This window comes from Macaca nemestrina, chromosome 17 (genome assembly GCF_043159975.1).
Source record: "Macaca nemestrina isolate mMacNem1 chromosome 17, mMacNem.hap1, whole genome shotgun sequence".
Lineage (NCBI taxonomy): Eukaryota > Metazoa > Chordata > Mammalia > Primates > Cercopithecidae > Macaca > Macaca nemestrina.
The window spans coordinates 15,503,675-15,524,458 of record NC_092141.1 but is presented as its reverse complement, the minus strand read 5'-3'; the positions used below and the strand labels follow the sequence as shown (position 1 = coordinate 15,524,458).

The following is a 20,784-nucleotide window of genomic DNA, read 5'->3' as shown; positions in this document are numbered from 1 at the left end:
CAGCCATATACACACATTTTTATTCAAAAGCTAAGATGATTACTTGATACCCCAGCTACTCTGATGTGATTCTTACACGTTGTACGCCTGTATCAAAATATCACATGTACCCCGTAAATGTATATACCCACTATGTACCCGTAAACATTTTTAAAAATAATACAAATAGACACTTTGGGAAATTAAGGCAGGAAAATCGCTTGAGCCCAGGAGCCTGGGCAATATAACGAGACCTCATCTCTACAGTTAAAAAATAAAAATTAGCCAGGCATAGTGGTGGGTGCCTGTGGTCCTAGCTACTTAGGAGGTTGAAGTGGGAGGATTGCTTAAGCCCAAGATTTTGAGGCTTTGAGGCTGCAGTGATGGGCTCTAATTGTGCTACTGCACTCCAGCCTGGGCAACAGAGAGAGACTCGGTCTCAAAAAAATACTTTTTAAAAAAATAAGCACATGGAGTACTTGCTTTAATTTTTTATTTAAATAAATAATTCTGAGATGCAGAAGGATTTCTGCCTTCACTTGAGTGTAACTAAGATTTCTTTTAATTCAAAAGACTGGCATTTTTTTTATATAAGAGATGACTTATAGTTGTTCAGCTTTAACATTTGAAAAAGTAATACTTGAGTGTTTATTTTCCATACCTCCTTAAAGATCTGGTCTCTGCGACCGGGTGCGGTGGCTCACACCTGTAATCCCAGCACTTTGGGAGGCCAAGGTGGGCGGATCATGAGGTCAGGAGATCGAGACCATCCTAGCTAACACAATGAAACCCCATCTCTACTAAAAATACAAAAAATTAGCCGGGCGTGGTGGTGGGCGCCTGTCCTCCCAGCTACTCGGGAGACTGAGGCAGGAGAATGGTGTGAATCCAGGAGGCGGAGCTTGCAGTGAGCCGAGATCGCACCACTGCACTCCAGCCTGGGCCAGAGAGCGAGACTCCGTCTCAAAAAAAAAAAAAAAAAAAAAGATCCGGCCTCTGCAATGATTACACACTTGCAATGCTCCCTGCATCCCACAGCACTGTAACTGTTAACCCATCCTATTCCTCACTAGAATACACATTCCTCCAGGGAATGGGCTCTCTTTTCTTGGCGATAGTAGATACTTAATATTTATGGTTGGGGGTGGGATGAGGAGTGAGAAGGGGTAAGAATAATAATAAAGAAGGTCTCAGGCAATGACCACAGCTGTCAGCATAGGAAAAGTATTGGCTGAGACTGTTGGTTAACATTAAGTAGAAAGATCATTGCCATTTGCTTATGGCCACAGAAGGAAGTAGTGTCGAATATGCCACCCGATAGGAGAGGTGGTTATGTGTGTTATAAAAGCGTCCGTGCTGCCCATTTCATTTGTCCACCCTGTGCGTCAGCATCAACACCACGAAGGTTGGCGAGGTTTGTATGCTGAAATTCTGTAGAGCTGTGACTGGAAGGGTTTTTTAATTTGAAAATTGCTGAGGATAAGCAAAAAAGTAGTTGAGGATGACTGCATGTGGTTTCTGCTCCCTAGGAATTTTAGAAATATGTTTAAGAGTGGTTCGAAGCATTGATTCTAGTTCCTAATTCACATTTTATTTCGTAGTCTAAAATTTGCTGCCCATCTTTTGCGTTCTTGGCCTAGATTGTTCTACCATGGAACAGCCTCATCTGATATAAATCCCTGTTACAAATCGCCTCAATACTGGCTGTATTGCAGACCTTTGCAGAAAGTTCTGTGTGTATGTACCTGTTTGGAATCTTTGTTATTGATCCTTTAAAGAACTTGGCTTTCCTTTAATACACAGTGGGTAAAATGCCTACCTCACTTCCTGGGATGGCTTCTCCAGGATTTGTGGGGGGCCACTGTGCTCTGTCCAGGGCAGGTGACTAGAAGAGAGTTTATCAACTACACTTGTTTCAGAAGGAGCAATGAAACCCTCAGCTTGGATCTCAGCTTGAAATAGAATCTCATTAGGCACTCACAGGGCAGCCAAGGTCTTCCCATCTTGGGCTGTAAGACGTGTTGATGGGACACTGCCTTAAATGCCTGCCGAAGCAGACTCTGAGGCCAGATCAGAGGAGGTCCAGGCAGCCTCAGTTCTAAAGTCATAAAAATCACCCATGTTACAATCTTATGAGACCTAATGCTTACTGAGCACTTAGCATCTGGTAGGCACCTAATTATCTACCCCACAGAAAGATGGGTATTATTACCATTAGTTTATAACTTGCCTCTGGTCAGGTTTAGCAAGTAGCAAAGATGTTTGAACTGGGGCTGTCTGATGCTGAAGCATATGGCTTTTGTTAACATTTTAATTTCATTAAAAATGTGTATATATTCATGGGGTACAAGTGCAGTTTTGCTTCATTGATATATTGCACTGTGGTGAAATCAGGACCTTCAGAGCATCTATGACTGGAGGAACGCACATTGTAACCACCAAGCAACCTCCCAACATCCCACTCTCCTCCCTCCCCTCCTTCGAGTCCCACTGTTCATCATTCCACACTCTCAAGGCATATGTTTCCAACACTGTTCCAGCCAAGACCTGGGAGTGTGCACGAGCAGGGATTTTCACTTGAGGTGACGGGGAGTAAAAGGCTGTAAAGTCTCTATTCCACCTCCCCAAGTCCCACCTCCCAAGAGGTGAACTGTAACAACAGATGCTTCATGAACATTTCAGCCCCTTCCCTAACAGGGTCTCAGCTTAAGACAGGAAACTTGTGGGACATCTTGGTCCCAGACCAAAGGAGAAAGGCCTTCTAGTCCTAGAATTTCAACATGATCACCTAAGGCAAGAGCCTCAGCACAGAAGTAGCAAGGGAAGGGAGCTTTTTCATTTTTCATCCTTCGCGCTTGTATACTGTCTTAGAATTCACAAAGTGCAGATCATTTGCATGCTGCTACTCTCATTTCCACTTTACAAATAAGAAAAACAGCTTTGGGAGGTCAAGCGATTTGCTTGAAAGCACAGGCTAAGTTGAGGGGAACCTGCAGCTAGAATTGACTCATTCCATTCAATGCAGCCTTTACTGAGTGAATGGCTTTGCTCTACCAAAACCGTTTTTAGGTGCTGAGAAAACAGAGAAATTCCCAAGCTCATTCAGCTATCCTACTTTTTCAAATACTAGTTATCTGCCAGTGGCTCCCCACTTTTTATCTCTAGCCTAGACGTCTCTTTCAAATTCCAACAACCTCCTTCACGTCTCCCATGTAGATGTTCAGTGAACACTCAAGTTTACTATGTCAACTGAACTTCCATCTTCTCCCCTAGCTTCTCCCTCCCCAGCCACCCCCCCTCCTTAGTTGATGGAATTCCATTATTCCAACGACTCAAGCTCTTTTTTTTTTTTTTTCTCACTGATGTTCAATTTAATAGGATATTGTCTTGGTTCTATCTTCAAACCATATCCAGAACCTGAATACTTCTTCTTGCTTCCTTCACTTTCATCCTCTTGGTCCAAGCTACCTTCATCTCTCACCTGAGTAACTGCAGTGGCCCCCTAATGGTCTTCCTGCCCCCGGCAGTCTGTTCTCAGCCTGCATCAGAATGAGGTCCTTTTAAATTGTAAGTCAATGGCCTCTAATTTTACTCGAAGGAAAACCTGACTCATTCCCATGTCCATTAGGGCCCTGAATGATCTGATTCCCCCTTTTTTATGTCTTTGCTCAATGTCACCTGGTGAGACCTATTCTGGCCATCTTCTTTAAAATCATAACCACAGTCCTGGTCTCTTTTTTCCTGCTTTGCTTTTTAGCATTGTTCTTCAAACCACACAAATTGCCCATTCACTGAATGTGCTGTCTCCTCCCAGAAGCATGTTGGCTCCTTAGAGAAGCGATGTTGGTGTTGTCCCCTGATGCATCCCAGGCTCGCAGAATGGTGTCTGCCATATAGGAGGCACTCAATAATTATTTGTCGAACGATGTATTCCATGTGGCTCACCTGTCACCCATGCCTGCCCCCAGGGTCTGTGTGTGGTAATAAGCTGTGGGTCCCCCGTCTGTCTGGCAGTGCAGGCAAGACCATGCATCTCAGAGCTCACCGAGGCCTCTTCCTTCCAGCAGGGTGGCTGCTGGAGTGTGTGAGCCTGGGGGGACCATCAATTCCTGATTTCTGTTGAAGTCCTCTCTCACTCCTGTCCTAGAGGTTAATTTTGACTCTTGGTTTTTATCTCCTGGCAAACTTCTGAGCCGCAGCATGACCACAAACCAAGGTTACCAATGAATGGCAGGAGGCTTGGCTATAAAGGCCTCATGATTTCTTGGGGGTTTATATTCAAATAACAGAGAAAAAGGGAGCCGAGATGTAGAAGAGAAAAAGGAAAAGGAAAAGGAAGGAATGGAAGGCACAGATGTGGACAGATTACTTTGAACCTGTGTCCTGTCTGGAAGACTGTGTGTGTGTTAGGAAGATGGGCCCCAGCTGGGGCTGCAGATCCCGGACCCCTGTTTATCTTCACCTGCTCTCCCCACTTCCATCCCACCCTATGAAAGGAGAAGTGTAGACATGGTGGGAGTTAGGGTCGCAGTGACGTAGATGTATGGCCAGATCCAAAGAGTGCTCGTTTTGACTGAGAAATTGAACATTGTGTGAAGAGGGAGAGATGGCGAGAGCAATAGCGAGAGAGGTCCTAATATGGAAGGGCACTCATGTGTCCTTGCAGAACATTGCCACCTGAGCGTGAAGCTCCACTTCCCGACTCTGTGTTGCAGAGCCGACAGAGCGTCCCAGCATGAGCTGGAGAAGGACCTGAGTGACAAACAGACAGCTTACCGGATTGACGACAAATGCCACCACCTGCGCAACACGTCAGACGGTGTCGGCTACTTCCGCGGAGTGGAGAGGGTTGATGCAACGTAAGTCAGGCACACGCCACTGCTGTGATTGTGATGTCATTTAACTCTTTCTCCTTTCAAAAGGACACAGCTTACAGGTTAAAACGGAAAGCGTGGTAAGATATCGGAAGGTGAGAAACACACCCAGCTTTTGACAAGTCTCCAGGAAGCAAGCACGTTCTGTGATCAGACCTTGATAATCACGTCCTGAATTCTTTTGTAAAGGACTATTTGTTGTTTATGTTTTCTAACTATGAAAATAACCCTACCTGATGCAGAAGTCCTAGAAAACCACAGACAAGGCTGGGCACGGTGGCGCACACCTGTAATTCCTGCACTTTGGGAGGCTGAGGCGGGAGGATCAGTTGAGGTCAGGAGTTGGAGACCAGCCTGACCAACATGGTGAAACCCTGTCTCTATTAAAAATACAAAAGTTAGCCAGGCGTAGTGGTGGGCGCCTGTAATTCCAGCTACTCAGGAGGCTGAGGCAGGAGAATCGCTTGAACCTGGGAGGGAGGTTGCAGTGAGCTGAGATTGTGCCACTGCACTCCAGCCTGGGTGACAGAAGGAGACTCTGTCTCAAAAAAAATAAAAAAGGGAGAAACACAGACAAGCCACGTGTTGCCATTGTATAGCATGCCCTGGATGCTGTGGGATACAGGCTGAAAATAGTTCGATGCCTTTCCTACCACAGCTTGCTCCACTTACCCCATCAGTGGTTTCTTTGCCAGGCCCCTGGATGCAATTTTGGGCAGGATCCATGGTCTCTTCCAGCCACTCCCTTAAAAATTTTAACTTGATTGAGGTGAAATTCACGTACCATACAATGCACCCAGTTGAAAGTTGAAATATAGCCTGTCTGATTTTTCAGTAACATTGTTTGTAAAATAAATATTCTACTTTAACATGAATTTGCCTGGTATATGGATTACTTTTTTGAATGTACCACAATCAACCTTTTTGGTTTCAACTTTTGAGCATTTAGATTGTTTCTCATTTTTCAGGGATCAACATAAATATGGCTGAAATGAATGTCCTCACACATAAATCCTTGGATACATTGCTTCCTTATAATACATTTCTAGAAGTGGAATTTCTGGGCTTTCCACATTTGAATGACAGTCTCTTGGTTTGTGCTACCTTTTTACCCTCCAGGAATGTTGTACTAATTTAACATTCTCATCTGTAGGATAGGAGAGAAACTTTTTCTAAATATGCTCTCCAGCCTTGCTAATGATCGTTCTCTCTAGTCGTGCTAATATTTCCTTAGTAGGCTGTTTTCATTAATGCTTCTTTGATTACCCTTGAGGTTGAATATTTTGTCATATACTTATTGATGTGATGTGTGACACATTTGTCATGAACCTACACATTCACATCATTCATTAATCCTCTTGCCCCCGAAACTGGCAGAAGAACTAGCTTATGCTTTAGATATATAGAAAACGGATTAGCAGTAAAATAAGAAAGAATTAAGAAAAGTTTAAAATAAGCCTCACTCTGATATTTATATAATGAAGCTAGGATCAGCGACCTGGGGGTTTCTCTCTTACAGGATACATGGTCGCCTAGCGATCCTGTAGGCTGATTCATCACTCTCACCGTTGTCTGCTCCTGCTTCTCTTTTTCAGTGTCTCAGTGCCCGAGTCCTGGGCCAAATTTACAGATGACAATATTCTCCGCTCCCAGAGTGAACGGGCAGCTTCCGCTAAGCTAAGAGACGACACTGAAAACCTCTTGGTTGTGACAGCCAATGAGATGTGGAATCAATTCAACAAAGTGAACTTGTGTTTCACCAATCGCATTGCTGAGACTGCAGATGCTAAGAATAAGATTCAGATGCACTTAGCAAAGGTAAATCAACCACCAGTGGTACCTCTTAGCTGACCTGGACAGAGTGGTGTGCTCTGGGGCCACAAATCTCTCACCACTCCCAGAGAGGCACCATAGGCATGTGACAGCTTGGCCACACAGAGCAAGAAAAATTTAAAACAGCACAAAGCATGCCATTTATTTCAGCCAGGTAGCCAGGTGTCAAAATGAAATTGGAATCCACTGGTATTTGGAACACAAAGAAGGCACTATGTAATGAAAGGTTCTTAGTCTTTAATAGAAACAAAAATATTATTATTAAAGTTTAATGAATCACTGTATATAACTAGGAAGTGAATTTATTATTAGAACATATGGCAGAAATGTCTTCTGTTAAATTATTTCAGACCCCTTTTCTGTAATACAAAACCAAATACAGGAAACTGTTAGGTAGTTCAAAGTGTTTCTGATATTGAAAAATTTTAAGTGCTCTAAGCATAAGAGTTTTACAATGACTATAAAAAGAAGGAGTACAGCAGAATTTGTATGTTTCAAGATAAACGAGGAGCTCTTTCTTTCCTTAATATCAGTCTTGGAGCTCTTACTGTTTTTTGTGGATTATGCTGAATATAGTTTGTTGTATCTTTTTAAAAAAATTGACAAAAAATAATTGTACATATTCATGGATGGACAGTGATGTTTTGATACATTTAATGTATGGTGACCAGGTCAGGGTAACGAGCGAGCATATCCATCCTCTCAAACACTGATTATTTCTTTGGGTTGGAAACATGCAATATCCTTCCTCTAGCTATTTGAAACGATATAATGTATTGATGTTACCTATAGTAAAAAAAAATAGGGAACGTTTCATGAATTTGCATGTCATCCTTGCTCAGGGGCCATGCCAACCTTCTCTGTATTGTTCCAATTTTAGTATACATGCTGCTGAAGCAAGCAATGTTGTTTCTTATTTTTAAGAACCTTCAAGCATGAGCTATGTTGCCTACGATGGTTTTACCCAGTTGAGGGAACCACATTTTCTCAGGCTGCAACAATTTACCTTTCCTTCTCATGGTGCCTGCTTTAGGCAACAAATATTAATTGAGCCAGACAGTGTGCTCCATGCTGTGAAAGGTGGAGAGAAGCATCAAATGTAGTTTTTGTTCTTAGGAAGTTTACATTACAGAGAAGAAATACTTGCATATGAAAAGCTCATAAACAATATGAATAGAATAGAATATTACAAATCGTGATTATCAAATAACAAATACAAAAGTGTTTTTGGGATTTGGAGGGAGAAGTGAACATTCCAGGTGGGGCCACATCTTGAAGAAAGCCTTGGAGACAGCAAATCAGAGGATGAGTTGAGGTCTGTCAAGAGACTGGTGTGTGGCTGGTGCAGATGGTTTGTGTCCTGGGAGAGAAACGTGGAAAAGTAGGTTGAAGACAGTTTGTAGAAGACATTGATGAGAAGGTTAATGGGGTCAGACGCTATGAATTGTAAGAAGACATTCTAAAGGCCTTTTAGAAGGCTGGTGTCACAGAGTTCCTTCTTTAACAAATTTTTATTTACTGTTATGTTAGTTTGCCAGGGCTGCCCTAACTCAAAGTACCACAGACTGTGTGGCTTAAACAGTAGAAATTAATTTTCTCACTGGAGAGAGAGAAAATTAATTAACGGAGGCTGGAAGTTTGAGATCAAGGTGCGGGGCAGGATTGATTTTCTCTGAGGCCTCTCTCATCAGCTTATAGATGGCCACTTTCTCCCTGCGTCTCCACATCATCTTCCCTCTGTGTGTGTCTGTGTCCAAATTTCCTCTGCTTATAAAGACACCAAAGTTGTATTGGATTAGGGCCACCCTAACCACCTCATTTAACTTAATCACCCCCACAAAGACACTGTCTCCAAATATGGTCATCTTCCAGGGCACTGGGGATTCGTACTTCAACATAGGAATTTTGGGGGAAGAGGCACTATTCAGCCCTAACAGGCACACTCAAGGTATTGTGCTAGGCACTCAGGGATGTACATATGTCTCATGTCTTAAGAGACGAGACATGCACATAGAAAACAGGAAGTTGCATTAGAAAGGTGCAGAAAGAACTTGGAAACACAGATGAAATGTGAACACAGTTTACAAGAAGGAGCAGTTGTTTCCACTGGCAAGAGATCAGGATGGTTTCATGGAGCACATAGTATCTGAAGAAGGCCTTAGTGACAGAAACAGGGAAATGATTTTTATCTTGGGAGAGAGATCAAAGCTCAAGTGACAGACGGAAGAGTGCCTGGATTACACAAGTGCTAAATCTGTGATTGCATGAGGTCTCTGTAGTGTAGAAAGGATATTGCACAGACATCACCCAAGGACAAAGCCTTGCACTGGAAGGGAATGAGGAGTAGTTGGAAAGGAGGGAGTTGGAACAACACTTGGCCAGATAAAACAAGATGAGGGTCTCAAGGAGAGGGAGGTTTCAGAGAGGTCTCGATGTCGGCTTTGAAACTGAAGTTTCATGACAGCAGCTAGGGCCAGAGACAGAATCCAGGGGCCACTGGGAGACTGGGTGGGTGGGAAGTGAAGGGCGTGGGCACAGCTGTGGTTGAATACATCTGGCAGAGGACTCAGTTGGGACTGGATGGGAGAGTGGTGGTAAAAACATAGGGTTTCAAAAAAAAAAAAAGATGATTCTTGGTTGTATCTCCAGGCCATGGAAGGGAACCTAGAAAGAGGGACAGTAATGGGGAGGATGTAGAGTTATGGGAGTGCAGAGATGTGAGGAGAAGGGAGGCTTTTCAGAGCATAGGACAGGGACTCTCTTTACAGAGAAAGAGGAGGGGGAACCAAGGAGGGAGCCATGTTTACGCAGTTTGGGGGAGTGGCCTCTTTAAGAGAAAACGAATAGAAAATCAGGAATACAAAACTGCCAGTATTCCTCTGTTGTAAGTAAGGTACCCTGAAGCTTAAGCCTGATTCGCTGCAAGGGCAATCCTCTGTGAGGAGGAAAGCAATGCTCAAGTTGGTAGGAAGAGAAAGTGGGAAGAGACGCATGGACATATGGATGTGAGGAGGGAGATCAGGGCCACTCAAAGCCTCACTTTTATCAGAACACAGATGTGTGCTGGTCAGTAATTAACAAAGGCCATTGGGGGTGGCACGCAGGGAGCCCTTGATTTGTAGTATTTGCCAATTTCTGTGGTTGAAATACTCCCACCTTGGCTGATTTCCAGCTACCAAAATGAGGTCACTGAGCCTGGGGTTGGGGAGAGAGGCACTGCCCACTCTCCAGAGCAGGTGCATGCCAGCTCCAGTGAGACACGTGGGTTCCCTGGGGCAGGGCTGGGACGGACAGATGGTCTTGGTGAAGCGACCTCCTCATCAGCGAGGTCGAGGCAGGTGCTAGGCATGGAGTGGACAGGCAAGAGGTGGGAGGCGGGTTGTTGAAGGGACCGCACCAAAGCTTCAGGCAGTTGCTTCTCTTTGTCACAGACCCTGCAGGAGATTTTCCAGACTGAAATGACCATAGAATCCATCAAGAAGGCCATCAAGGACAAGACTGCCTTCCTGAAGGTGGCTCAGACCAGACTGGACGAGCGCACAAGGCGGCCGAACATTGAGTTGTGCCGAGACATGGCTCAGCTACGGTAAGGTGGGAGGGGACGGCTCGGGGCTCGCTCGGAGGGCCACCAGACTGACTGTGGCGCTGGGCTCTCTAGAAAGCTGCTTTCTGCCCATACACATCGTGTAGGAGCCTTCTGTGAGAATGGTAGCAATGGGGAGATGTTGAATGGGGAAGAGTTTCAGTGTGGGATGATGAAACAGTCCTGCAGATGGATGGCGGTGACGGTTGCACCAACAGTGTGAATGTGTTAATGCCACTGATCTGTACACTTAAGATTGGTTAAAGTTTTATGTGATGTATATTTTACCACAACTCCTTAAAAAAGGAGGGGACATCAACACTACACACAAAAAATGCTATTAGGCATTTAACTCATTCAGGGAGGCAGCGTGGTGTTTGGGTTCTTTTGCATGTCCTTGGAGTCTTCGGAGCTTCTAGAACTCCTGTCTTATAAGCAGCAGTTTGTGACTTTCTGTGTAGTTCTCAGCATGGGGGACCTGACAGAAAAGGGACTTTCAGTGCCAATTCCACTGACCCCTATCTACTCATGTGCTGTCTTTGTGACTGAGGGTCTCATTTAAGTTTACTTCAATGTGTTTCCTTCTCAGTAGAAATCAAAGCCAGCTGGTCTTCATCGAGCACAGCTCCTATATATACACAGCAGGAGGAATCTGACCCCACAGTTTTATCTACCAAACACTACATGAGTTTTATTATTATTTTCACTTTGAAGATTCGTTTTGGGATGGACTTGTAAGGAACTGGCCAAGATTCCCTCCCCACCCCGGCCACAATCTGGCTTCATTTCCAATTTCCCAATACCTGTGAGTCTGCCTTTTCTGTCTGGATTTCATCATTGCTGTTCTTAGGCCTTAAAATGCTCCGTGCAGAAGTAAATCAACTTGATAGCAACTGGAGGAGCCACGTGGCAGTGCGTGAACTCCAGAAGCCTTTCAGGTGCAGTGGGGGAGATGCCACTCGCTGTGCTTCCACGATAAAATTCTCTTATCTTGAAGGATTGATCCTAAGGATAAAATAAAGAAATAAGTGGTGGTTTGAGACAGTGGATTTCCTGAAATGGAAGGAAGGGGGATCTTGTGAGGCCAACATTGATGATAATAATAATAATAATAAAGACAATGATGGCGATAATCAATGCAATGATAATAATAGCTGCTACCATCTCTTAATCTGACTCTATGCTGAGCACTGCCCTAAGCACTTTATACTATCTCATTCATTACCTTCATATTACAAGTGAGGAAACTGAGGCAGGAGTGGGCGAGTGGCTTGGCCCAGGCCACATTTAGTGGTAAGAGAGAGCTGCAGTTCGAATCTTTGCCTGTCTCACCCCAGAGTTCTATCCACCAAGCCATTTGCTTCTCCTTCTCCTGTCTTTTACGTCGTGTAATGCTTTTACCACTCCCCTGTCAGGTATCTGATCTCATTTGAGAAGAGTTGGCAAAGTAAAGGCTGCATCCTCATCTCTCTCTCACACAGAGGATGAAACTGAGGGTCACAGAGGAGATCGTTATGACAAAACACCTTACGTATGTAGCACGCATGTTGTCTGTGTGGAGTGCCGTGAAGCGTGCTTTAGGTTGTACGCACATGATCTTCATTTCCAGGATGAGCTGCATTTCTCCTGGTGGAGCTGTTATCTAGGCCATAGCCACAGAGGAGGTCACTCAGGCTGCATATTTTTCAAAGTGGGTTCCATAGAGCCCCTCTTCACGCACAGCTCGTTATTCAGGATAAGCAGCTCTCCACTCCAGAGACTAGATGGGTCCCTAGACAGCCAGCTGGAGGCACCTCTCTGCTTTAGAAGAACCCAGCAGTGAGTGCACACCCACTTGGCCTATTAGGATTAGATCACCAGTTTTGACTTTATGTAAATGTTATTAGGAGAAGCTGAGCTGATGTTTCATTCTCCAGAAATCTCTGCAGAGTCATCAAAAGTGGAGATGGGAACAAATAAATTGTTTATACTGCTGTTAGACAAACACAGGGTTGCTTTTAAAATGGGTTTTGGGTAGTGGTCTAAGAGGACTTTAGAATTATCAAACAATGAGGCATTCACAGCTTCTCCTCAGGAGCTGAATGATTTTTACTCTTTTTTTTTTTTCCCTTTTCCTGGCTATACAGAATTTGCTTTTCTTTCACTTCCTGCCGACTTCACAGTATGTCTATTTCCTCTGCTCCTTCACTGACTTTTGAACAAAACCTACTTTTGTTTCCGTCAAGTTTTCTTGTTAAAATATCTTTGCCAAAAATCTTTAGGATGATTACTGGGGGAGGGGATTACTTTCCTTCTTAAATGGGTCATTCTGAAAGCAGCCCTTTGGCGGTCTAGATTTAGAAAAACTAAAGATCATAAACTCAGGGGAGTGGGGACTGAGAAAAATTGCTGTTTTCATTTCAAGACTTTTACTTTTATTTAAAAATGGTCTAAACGAGTTATTTCAAAAGTGATTCTAAACATTCTTGGCATTTTTGGTGGCAGGTCAGACAGACCAGGCTCTGCTCTACTTAAATAGTCTATCTATCCATCCACACATATATTTATATATATTAGTTTTAACATATATATATATATATAAACTGTGGTAGCTTTATTTGTATTTGAATGCAAGACGTTTTGTGGTTCTGTAATTCCAAAAAAAAAAAAAAAAAAAAGAAGAGAAAGAGTGACTCCAGCACAACAACTCTGCAATCAGCCAAGAACAAGGAAACTGGGAGTGAAATAGGGCCTTGAAGATGATGAACAATATATTTCTAATTAACGCTGAGGGAAGTGGAAGCGTGTTATTCTCTAGCTGTGTCCATGCAGCAGTGTGAAAACAAATACTCTAGCTGCCTACGTTCTACGTCTCTTGAATTATTATTATTATTATTATTTTAGCATTAATGTTTTGACATGTATATTTTCAAACCTTCCCTCCCAGATAAAATTTCCACTAGGCTCGTATTTGGCTGAAAGGAGTAAAGACTCGTATATCATCCTACTCTGTTTCCTATGTTGGGGTTCAGGGTTCCTGTTGAAGCCAGGGAGGGTGGGAGGCAAGAGGCAGGCCCCCTGTGATTGTAAACAATCCACTACCAAAAATCCCATTACCAGCCAGCTGCAGCAGCCTCGTCGAAGATCTGTTTCTTTGCTAGTGATGTTTTATACCCTGGGATCTTTAAAAAGCCTTTCTTTTTTAATTCAATTCGACCTAAACAATAACAAGAAATTTGCTTTCCGATGAGTTCTCAGATTTAGCATTTACTGTCCCCAGACAAAACCAAACTTTGGCACTTAAGCTTTAATTCTTCCTCTCCCCATTGGAAAGCAGAAGACAGTAGAGCTTGTAAGAGGAAAGGCGTTGCACAGCGTGGATATGTTCGCATGGCCTGTTGTTGCTTCAATGAGCACGCGTGGGGGCCTTTCCCAGAGCCTTCCTCTTCTTAGGCCACCTACAAGTGGCTTGGAAGCGAATGCTCCAGGCTCCGTCCTGCCTTTCCTTCCTTTTTATTGCCTTGGGTCTGGGTCTTTTTCTTAGTAGATTCCATGGATTCAGACCTCTGGGCAATTCCCTACCTCCCAAGACGTCCTCCGTTTCACCAAGGGCATGAAAGTTGGTCTTCACCCAATAAGTAATTTTTGCACTCCTGTATTTTTGCAGGAGGGGCTGTGGACGCAGCCCTGGGCAAGGACAGCAGATGCTGCAAGCAGACAATCACAAGACCCTGAGTGCTGTAAAAGGCTTGGTCCTCTTGGAAGTCATAACACAGGGCAGCAGATGGTTTCCGGGTTAAGGGAGGGACTTCCGGAGGAAGTGTTAGTTCACCTAGGATTTGAGGAGGGGATAAATTAGCGGGATGAACAATGGGTTAAGAGCATTCTGAGCTTGGGGGACAGCAAGAGTGAAGGACTTGAGGTCCGAGAAATTGCAAGCATATTCCAGGATGTGTCTGCAGATGATGAGATGGGTCTTCCCGGGTCTCTGCTTCTACTCTTCTGTCTCAAGGCGCTGAGAGCGGAACGGGGCCAGGAAATGGGACCCAGTTTCTTATGATGGCCACTGAAGCTCTGTATTTCCTTCTTAGCTTTCTGGATAACCAGGTACAGCTTACAAACACATGTGGGACCTGTGTCGAAGAGAGGGCAGCATATGAACCCCCGGGCTCTATTTCCTAGTCTGTAAAATAAGAAAGTTGGGCTTGGAGACCTCTCTAACTTTGTTTTCCAGTTGTGAATTTCTGTGAAACTATAGAATTGCCTTAGAATAATGATCTTAAAATGGTCTGGATATTTTTCTATAATTATGAAATCCTTTTCTGTCTCCTGGGACATCTACATTCCCATTGGCTCATTGTCACCATTCTCTTTATATTTCTTTATATTTTATTAATTTCATGCACCCCTCATTTGCTGATAAATATATCCTAAAGTAAAGAAAACGCGAGCTTTGCATCACTGGTTACAATGTGATGTACTTGGAGTTGCGTAAGCTACAGAAGTGTGACCTCTGCTAACCTAACCATGCTGATTCCCTTATGCTGCAGCCTTGTTAACGAGGTACACGAGGTTGACGACACCATCCAGACCCTGCAGCAGCGCCTGAGGGATGCAGAGGACACCCTGCAGTCGCTGGTCCACACCAAAGCCACCCTCGAGCATGACCTGGCTGTCAAAGCCAATTCCCTGTACATCGACCAGGAAAAATGCATGAGCATGCGCAAGAGCTACCCCAACACCCTCCGGCTGGTCGGCTTCTGCTAGGGAGCCCACCGGGTGTGGTTTTGATACCCCTAAGTTAAGGCTGAGCCAGAGCACTGTCTCAGCATTTGAACCGAGTGCTAATATAGTCACTTATTAAAGGATTATGCTGATGGAAATGTACCAACGTCCTGTCTCAGAAAGCCTTTTGTTCGAATCCAAACCTTAATTTTCTACTATTTACTAGGCGTCTGGGTTACGGGAAGGATATGAAGAAATATAATCAATCTAGTAGAGAAGGTAAAAATGATAACTGGTGTGATTCTTGTCATTGTGTGTGTAATCCGAATGGACTGGAAAGGAGGACTCTATTCTCTCGGAGGCAGTCAGGAATCATGAAGAAAGTGGTTTCTGAGTTTTGCTTTAAAGGATCCACAGTGAGAAGGGGAAAGGCCATTGGGCATGAGGTAGTTGGGGTAATTTGATCAAAAACAAAGGTAGAGAAATACAGAGCGCCTTTGGAACAACAGTAGGTAGGGCCAGCTTGGCTGTGATTCATAATGCATAATTCTTAATGTGTTCTGCACGTCTCTTTTTGTTCCACTCTCATCTCTCCAATTCAAACTTTCATTACTTGAGCATTGCTTTCATAAAGCCGTTTCCATGCTCAGAGATACTCATCAGTTCCCCCAGTCCCTGAACCTGGAGTTGAACACCCCCTGCCCCGCTTCTCCAGGCACCTCGTATTTCTTCATATGTAACACTTTTGTCCTATGTGCCGACTATATATTCTTTATATGTTACTTTACATTTTGTTTATGGTCTTTTTAAAGTACAAAAGTAAAAATATGTTAGTGTTTTCTGTATGATTTATGCCTTTGGAATTATGCTCAGAAAGCACTTCTGTTTCCTAAGATAATGTATTTATAATTTATTCTAATTCTTTTGTGTGTTTAAAAGTGGCATTTAATCATCTGGAATGTATGTTTCGATGGTGTAGAAAGCATGCTAGTGTTGAATCCTTTTGGTCTGGGAGCTCGGAAATGGGAAGATGAACCAGGAGGGGAGCAACGTTTTCTTTCTTTTCTTTCCTATTTCTCACGCTTGTGTGTGTCTCTCTCTCTTATTAGCATTTCTCTCTGTATCCTTGTGTTCTCCTTGCTCTGCCTTAACCACTGTCCATTAACCCCAACTCCATTTCCTTCTCTCTCTCTGTTTCTTAAAAGTGTTTTAAGACCTTGGTTAGTCAATTCCACAAATCATCTCAGAATGCCAGAAAAGCGGACATCCAGATGAGAAGCTTGTATTGGGGTTGTGCTGTGGTCTCAGTATATCATTTTAGAAATCAAATTGTAGGTTTAGTTGTTCTGTTTTTGCCTCTAATGGAAACAAAGGTATATAAATGCCACTAAAATTTTTAGCAATGAGAGTAACCGAATGTAGGTAGTTACGACTTTTAGACAATAGCAGGAATAAACTTAAATTCAGCATATCTCTTATTTGTTATGTGTCTGGGGTAAAACCTTTCTGGCTTTTTTCATGAACTATATTTTTGCTTTTAGGAATATATGCTTATATAGTCCTTTTACTGAAGCATATATATTCCTGGCATTACAAGACAGTGATGGGAAGGAAATGTAATTGAGACATAGCAAAGTTTTTTTGTTATTTTGGTAAACCGTGGGCAAGACTAAATTCCACAAATAAACATTTGGTTTCTCATCTAAAATACTGCAGCTACTCCAGGACGGTAAATATTCTAATGCTGAAGCCCAAGAGCTCCAAGGCTCAGAAGCGTGGTCCTGTTTAAGAATCTTAGGACTACAAATACTGGCACATGATCTGGCTTTATTTATTTAGGCCCAAACTATCTTTAATATCATGTGGCTTTAAGAAGGGCTGCTGGAATGTCAAAGCCTTCCACTTACCCAAGCATCATTCAGATTTAGAAATGTGTGTAATTGCCCCTAAATAACCGAGTCGGCTATAATTTTAGTAATTTCCATTTATGTCTCTGGAGAGTGTTGTCATAAACACCTCACCTGGCACTTTTGAGTCCCGAGTTCGTGCTGTAAATAGCTGAAGTGTGGGGTCTGGTTTTAGGTTATAATTTTTGTTTTGCACCAGAAACAGGGGCGGATTCCTTCCTTTTGTGTGCAGGGCTGACCCAAAGCACAGAGGAGGAGGTGAAGCTGCTGCTCATCTTTGTGGCTGAGTCTTCCCTTGCAGCCTTCCTCTATCTAGCCCTGGCCCTGAAGCTGTTCCCAGCAGGGCTGGATTCATTATTGGCACCAACTGCCAAGACCGGCCTTGGTAGTGCAAGTGCTTGGTAGTGCAGAGTGCTCTGATGGTATCATCTGAGCTCTATATTAATATATATGGTCTGATAAGTATTCATGCATTAATGGGGAAAATAAACAATACTCAATCTCTTCCCCAGGGATGGTGAATCCATTCACCTTGCGGGCCAGCCCTAGACCACGGGGACTGTTTATTTGGAAGGCTGAGTTGAGAAGGATCCTGAGAGGTCAATAGATAGTGCCACATGAAGCGGGTGCTGTGGCTCACGCCTATACTCCCAGCATTTTGGGAGGCTGAGGCAGGAGGATTGCTTGAGGCCAAGAGTTCAGGACCAGCCTGGTTAACATGGGGAGACACCATCTCTCTACAAAATAAAAAGAATTAACCAGGCATGGTGGCACACACCTGTGGTCCCAGCTACTTGAGGGCCTGAGGTGAGAGAATCACTTGTGACCAGAACGTTGAGGCTGTAGTGAGCTGTGATCATGCTACTGCACTCCAGCCTGGGCTACAGAATGAGACGTGTCTCAAAAAAAAAAAAAAAAAAAAAGACAGTTCCATGTGCAGGGAATCTAGAATGGGGAAGTGGCTGCATACGTTCCCTCATCCCTCTCTCTAAACAGCTCTGAATTCTTTCTCAGCTCAGATAGATCCTTGGCTTTCAATATCAGAGGGATCTGTCTTGCGACCTCTGGCTCATTCCTACAGGACCTTCCCATTTGCTAATTTTGCTAGGAGCCAGAAAGAGACCCTTTCTGTGGTCCATTTTTTTCCTTTTAGCAAGACAAGATCCCTACATATATCACCATGACTCCTGAACAACTCAGATAGCCTCATGGTAGAGTGAGGGGGGAGCTTATTGGCAACAGGGAGCTTTTCATAGCTATTCTAAATAATATCTCCTTGTGTATGCATAGGGCTGTGGGAACCATCAAAATAACTTTTATTTTGCAATTACTTTTTTTCCCTCCCTGTAAAGTAAAGGTTAATTTTAAGGTGATGTGAAATCTTTGGACTAAGTTTCAACATTCCTGTCTTTGGCATTTTAACCCTGCAGTCACTCAGACGTAAGAACGCCTTCCCTACTTCCATTAAAATGGTGCCCTGCTTGCCCAAGAACCTGCTCTTTAGTAAAACCTGCACATTTTCTGATAATGAAAATCTGTATCTGTATTGAGGGCCACCCATTTATTTGCGACAAGCGGGTTGTCTTCATCTCTCAATGCCAGTGCTCTTCATGGGTATAGCAAAGACAGGGAGCCCCTGGAGAGACAGGAGGACAGGCAATCTGAGAGGAAAATAATAAGCCAGGTCCACACACAACACCCATGAGCACCACGTGTAGCGCAGTCTGAAAGATTAACACATTGGTGCTTTGCAGCAGTGCTGGAAGGGACAACCAAATTTCCCAGTTCCCTAAGGTAGATATCATAGATATTGGTCAGCCCCTGTGGGAAAATAACCATGCCTCCAAATACTCATGTCCTTGTGAAGTCTTCCCTCCTTGAATATAGGCAGACCCTGTGATCACTTGAACCAAGAGAGTGCAGTGGAAGTAACATTGTGTCAATTCTAGGTCTAGGCTTTAAGAAGGCCTGGAAGCTTCTGCTTTTGGAAGCTAGCTGCCATATAAGAAGTCTGACTAGCCTGAGACCACCATGCTGTGAGGAAGCCTAAGCAGCCCATGGAGAGGCTCCACAGCCAACAGCCCTAGAGGAGCTCTCAGGCTAGGCAGGCACCAACTGGCAGCCATGGGAGTGAGGCCATTTGGGATCTTCCCACTCTCCTAGTGCCCCAGCTGATACCATGTGAGACAGAAATGCTGCTCAGTCAACCCACAGAATCTCAAGAAAGAATAGATTGTTGTCTTAAACTACTAAGTTCTTAGGTAATTTGTTATGTAACAATAGACAACCAAAGTTTTCACTGGATTCTCAGAAGTCAAATTCCTGGAGAGGAAGGAAATCTGACATTTGTGGAGTGCTTACTGTGATCCCATCATATAACATGACAATCTCCTGAGTCTTCTTGGCTGATGCCAGGATGTGAGCTCTTAACTACCATCCTATACTATTAGTTGGCCTCTGAGAGGAGTGTAATCCCAGACAGTGGTTCTCTTCTCCGCAACAACAAAAAATGTGTAAAATGATTGTATTATTGAAATGAGAACTGAGGACAGAGGTATTTAAGACATTTTTACTTTTGGAAAATGTGTATAAAATTAAAACATGAGTGGGATCCAGCTTCTGTGTCATTGATCCTATCTTGAGATTGACACATGTAATGATAATGATAGTCAACTTTTCCTGAGCAGAAGAACTGCACGTGTATTATTTCAACATCACGGGTAAGGTATATACATTTAATGATTTATATTCTAAAATGGGAAAATTGAGACTTAGGGAAGGAAAATAACCCGAAGCCAAACAGGGGCAAATTTCAGAGTCAGGAGTTAAACTCAGATAAGCTTGCTTCCAAAGCTCTTTGCTGTAATCCTACAGTGCCTTCATCTAAGCTGTTTAGAATGAATGAGACATCCTCAAAAGTTGTGTGTTTAAAGGAAAATTATTTTAAAGCCAATGTTTTAATATCCCAACGGATATTCATGAAGGTGTAATATTTTATTATAAATAATCAATACCATCAGTACAATAAATTTTACCATAGTATTGCCAAGACTTAGCTTTAAACTTCTTTGATTCTACCTTTAAGTAGAATTTAAGTATAAGAGCTGAGTATCTATGTGCTCTGATTTTTCAGATAGAGAAAACAATTCCCTGACAATTTGATAAAAGGTATATGGAGGTTAGTCCCGCATCAGTGTCAATGGGTATTGCCAACAGGATGCTAGAAGAGATTGAGTGAGGTACAATTATTTGATTTCCAGAACTCTGTCATTGAAAACCAATGCTGGTAGCTACTAAACTATTTACAGCATTCCATCTCCTTAGTCTCTTGTGGATGAGTGGATCCATGTGACCAAGCGGAAGGGATGTGAGTCACTTCAGATTTGCATATTTAATTGCCATTGTGAGACTGTCTAAAGTTTTCTTCCTTTTGACATGACAACCAAGAACATTTGAGATATTCCCTGAGCCACCAAGATAAACAGAACTTACTTGCTGACCCACTGCAGCCATTTAACATGTTGAAGAAATATATTCATGTAGTCGTAAGCCATGGACACTATGGAGTTGTTACTGCAGCGTAACCTAGCCTATCCTAACTGATGCACCAACCAGAAGAAACAGCTGAATGCAGGGACTACAACGTGAATGGTCATTTTCTACTCCGAAATTAAGACTGTTTACTTCCCCAGAGTCCAGGTAGTGCTGGCTAGGCAATTGAGCACATCCCATCCCTAGAAATAGCAGGCTAAAATGAAATAGTTTTCAGTAGGGCATGGTGGCTCACGCCTGTAATCCCAACATTTTGGGAGGCCGAGGCGGGCCGATCACCTGAGGTCGGGAGTTTGACTAGCCTGACCAACATGGAGAAACCCCATCTTTATTAAAAATACAAAATTAGCTG

At 43.4% G+C, this 20,784-nt stretch overlaps 1 protein-coding gene and 1 non-coding gene across 3 annotated transcripts in view; one reads left to right on the top strand and one right to left on the bottom strand.

Annotated features, from left to right (window-relative positions):
* The window catches only part of LOC105473515 (tektin 3), a 38,846-nt gene extending 23,711 nt beyond the window's left edge, over positions 1-15,135 (top strand). For both annotated transcript variants that reach the window (XM_011727338.2, XM_071082368.1), the window contains 4 exons: positions 4,695-4,838; positions 6,449-6,671; positions 10,118-10,272; positions 14,799-15,135. In XM_011727338.2, the coding sequence (XP_011725640.1) occupies positions 4,695-4,838; positions 6,449-6,671; positions 10,118-10,272; positions 14,799-15,015 (739 nt within the window). In that variant the 3' untranslated portion in view covers positions 15,016-15,135. The remainder of the gene's footprint in view (positions 1-4,694; positions 4,839-6,448; positions 6,672-10,117; positions 10,273-14,798) is intronic.
* LOC112425206 (U6 spliceosomal RNA) lies at positions 7,484-7,586 on the bottom strand. The gene has a single exon (XR_003016270.1). It is a non-coding gene; the product is annotated as a U6 spliceosomal RNA (small nuclear RNA).
* Positions 15,136-20,784: the final 5,649 nt, after the last annotated feature.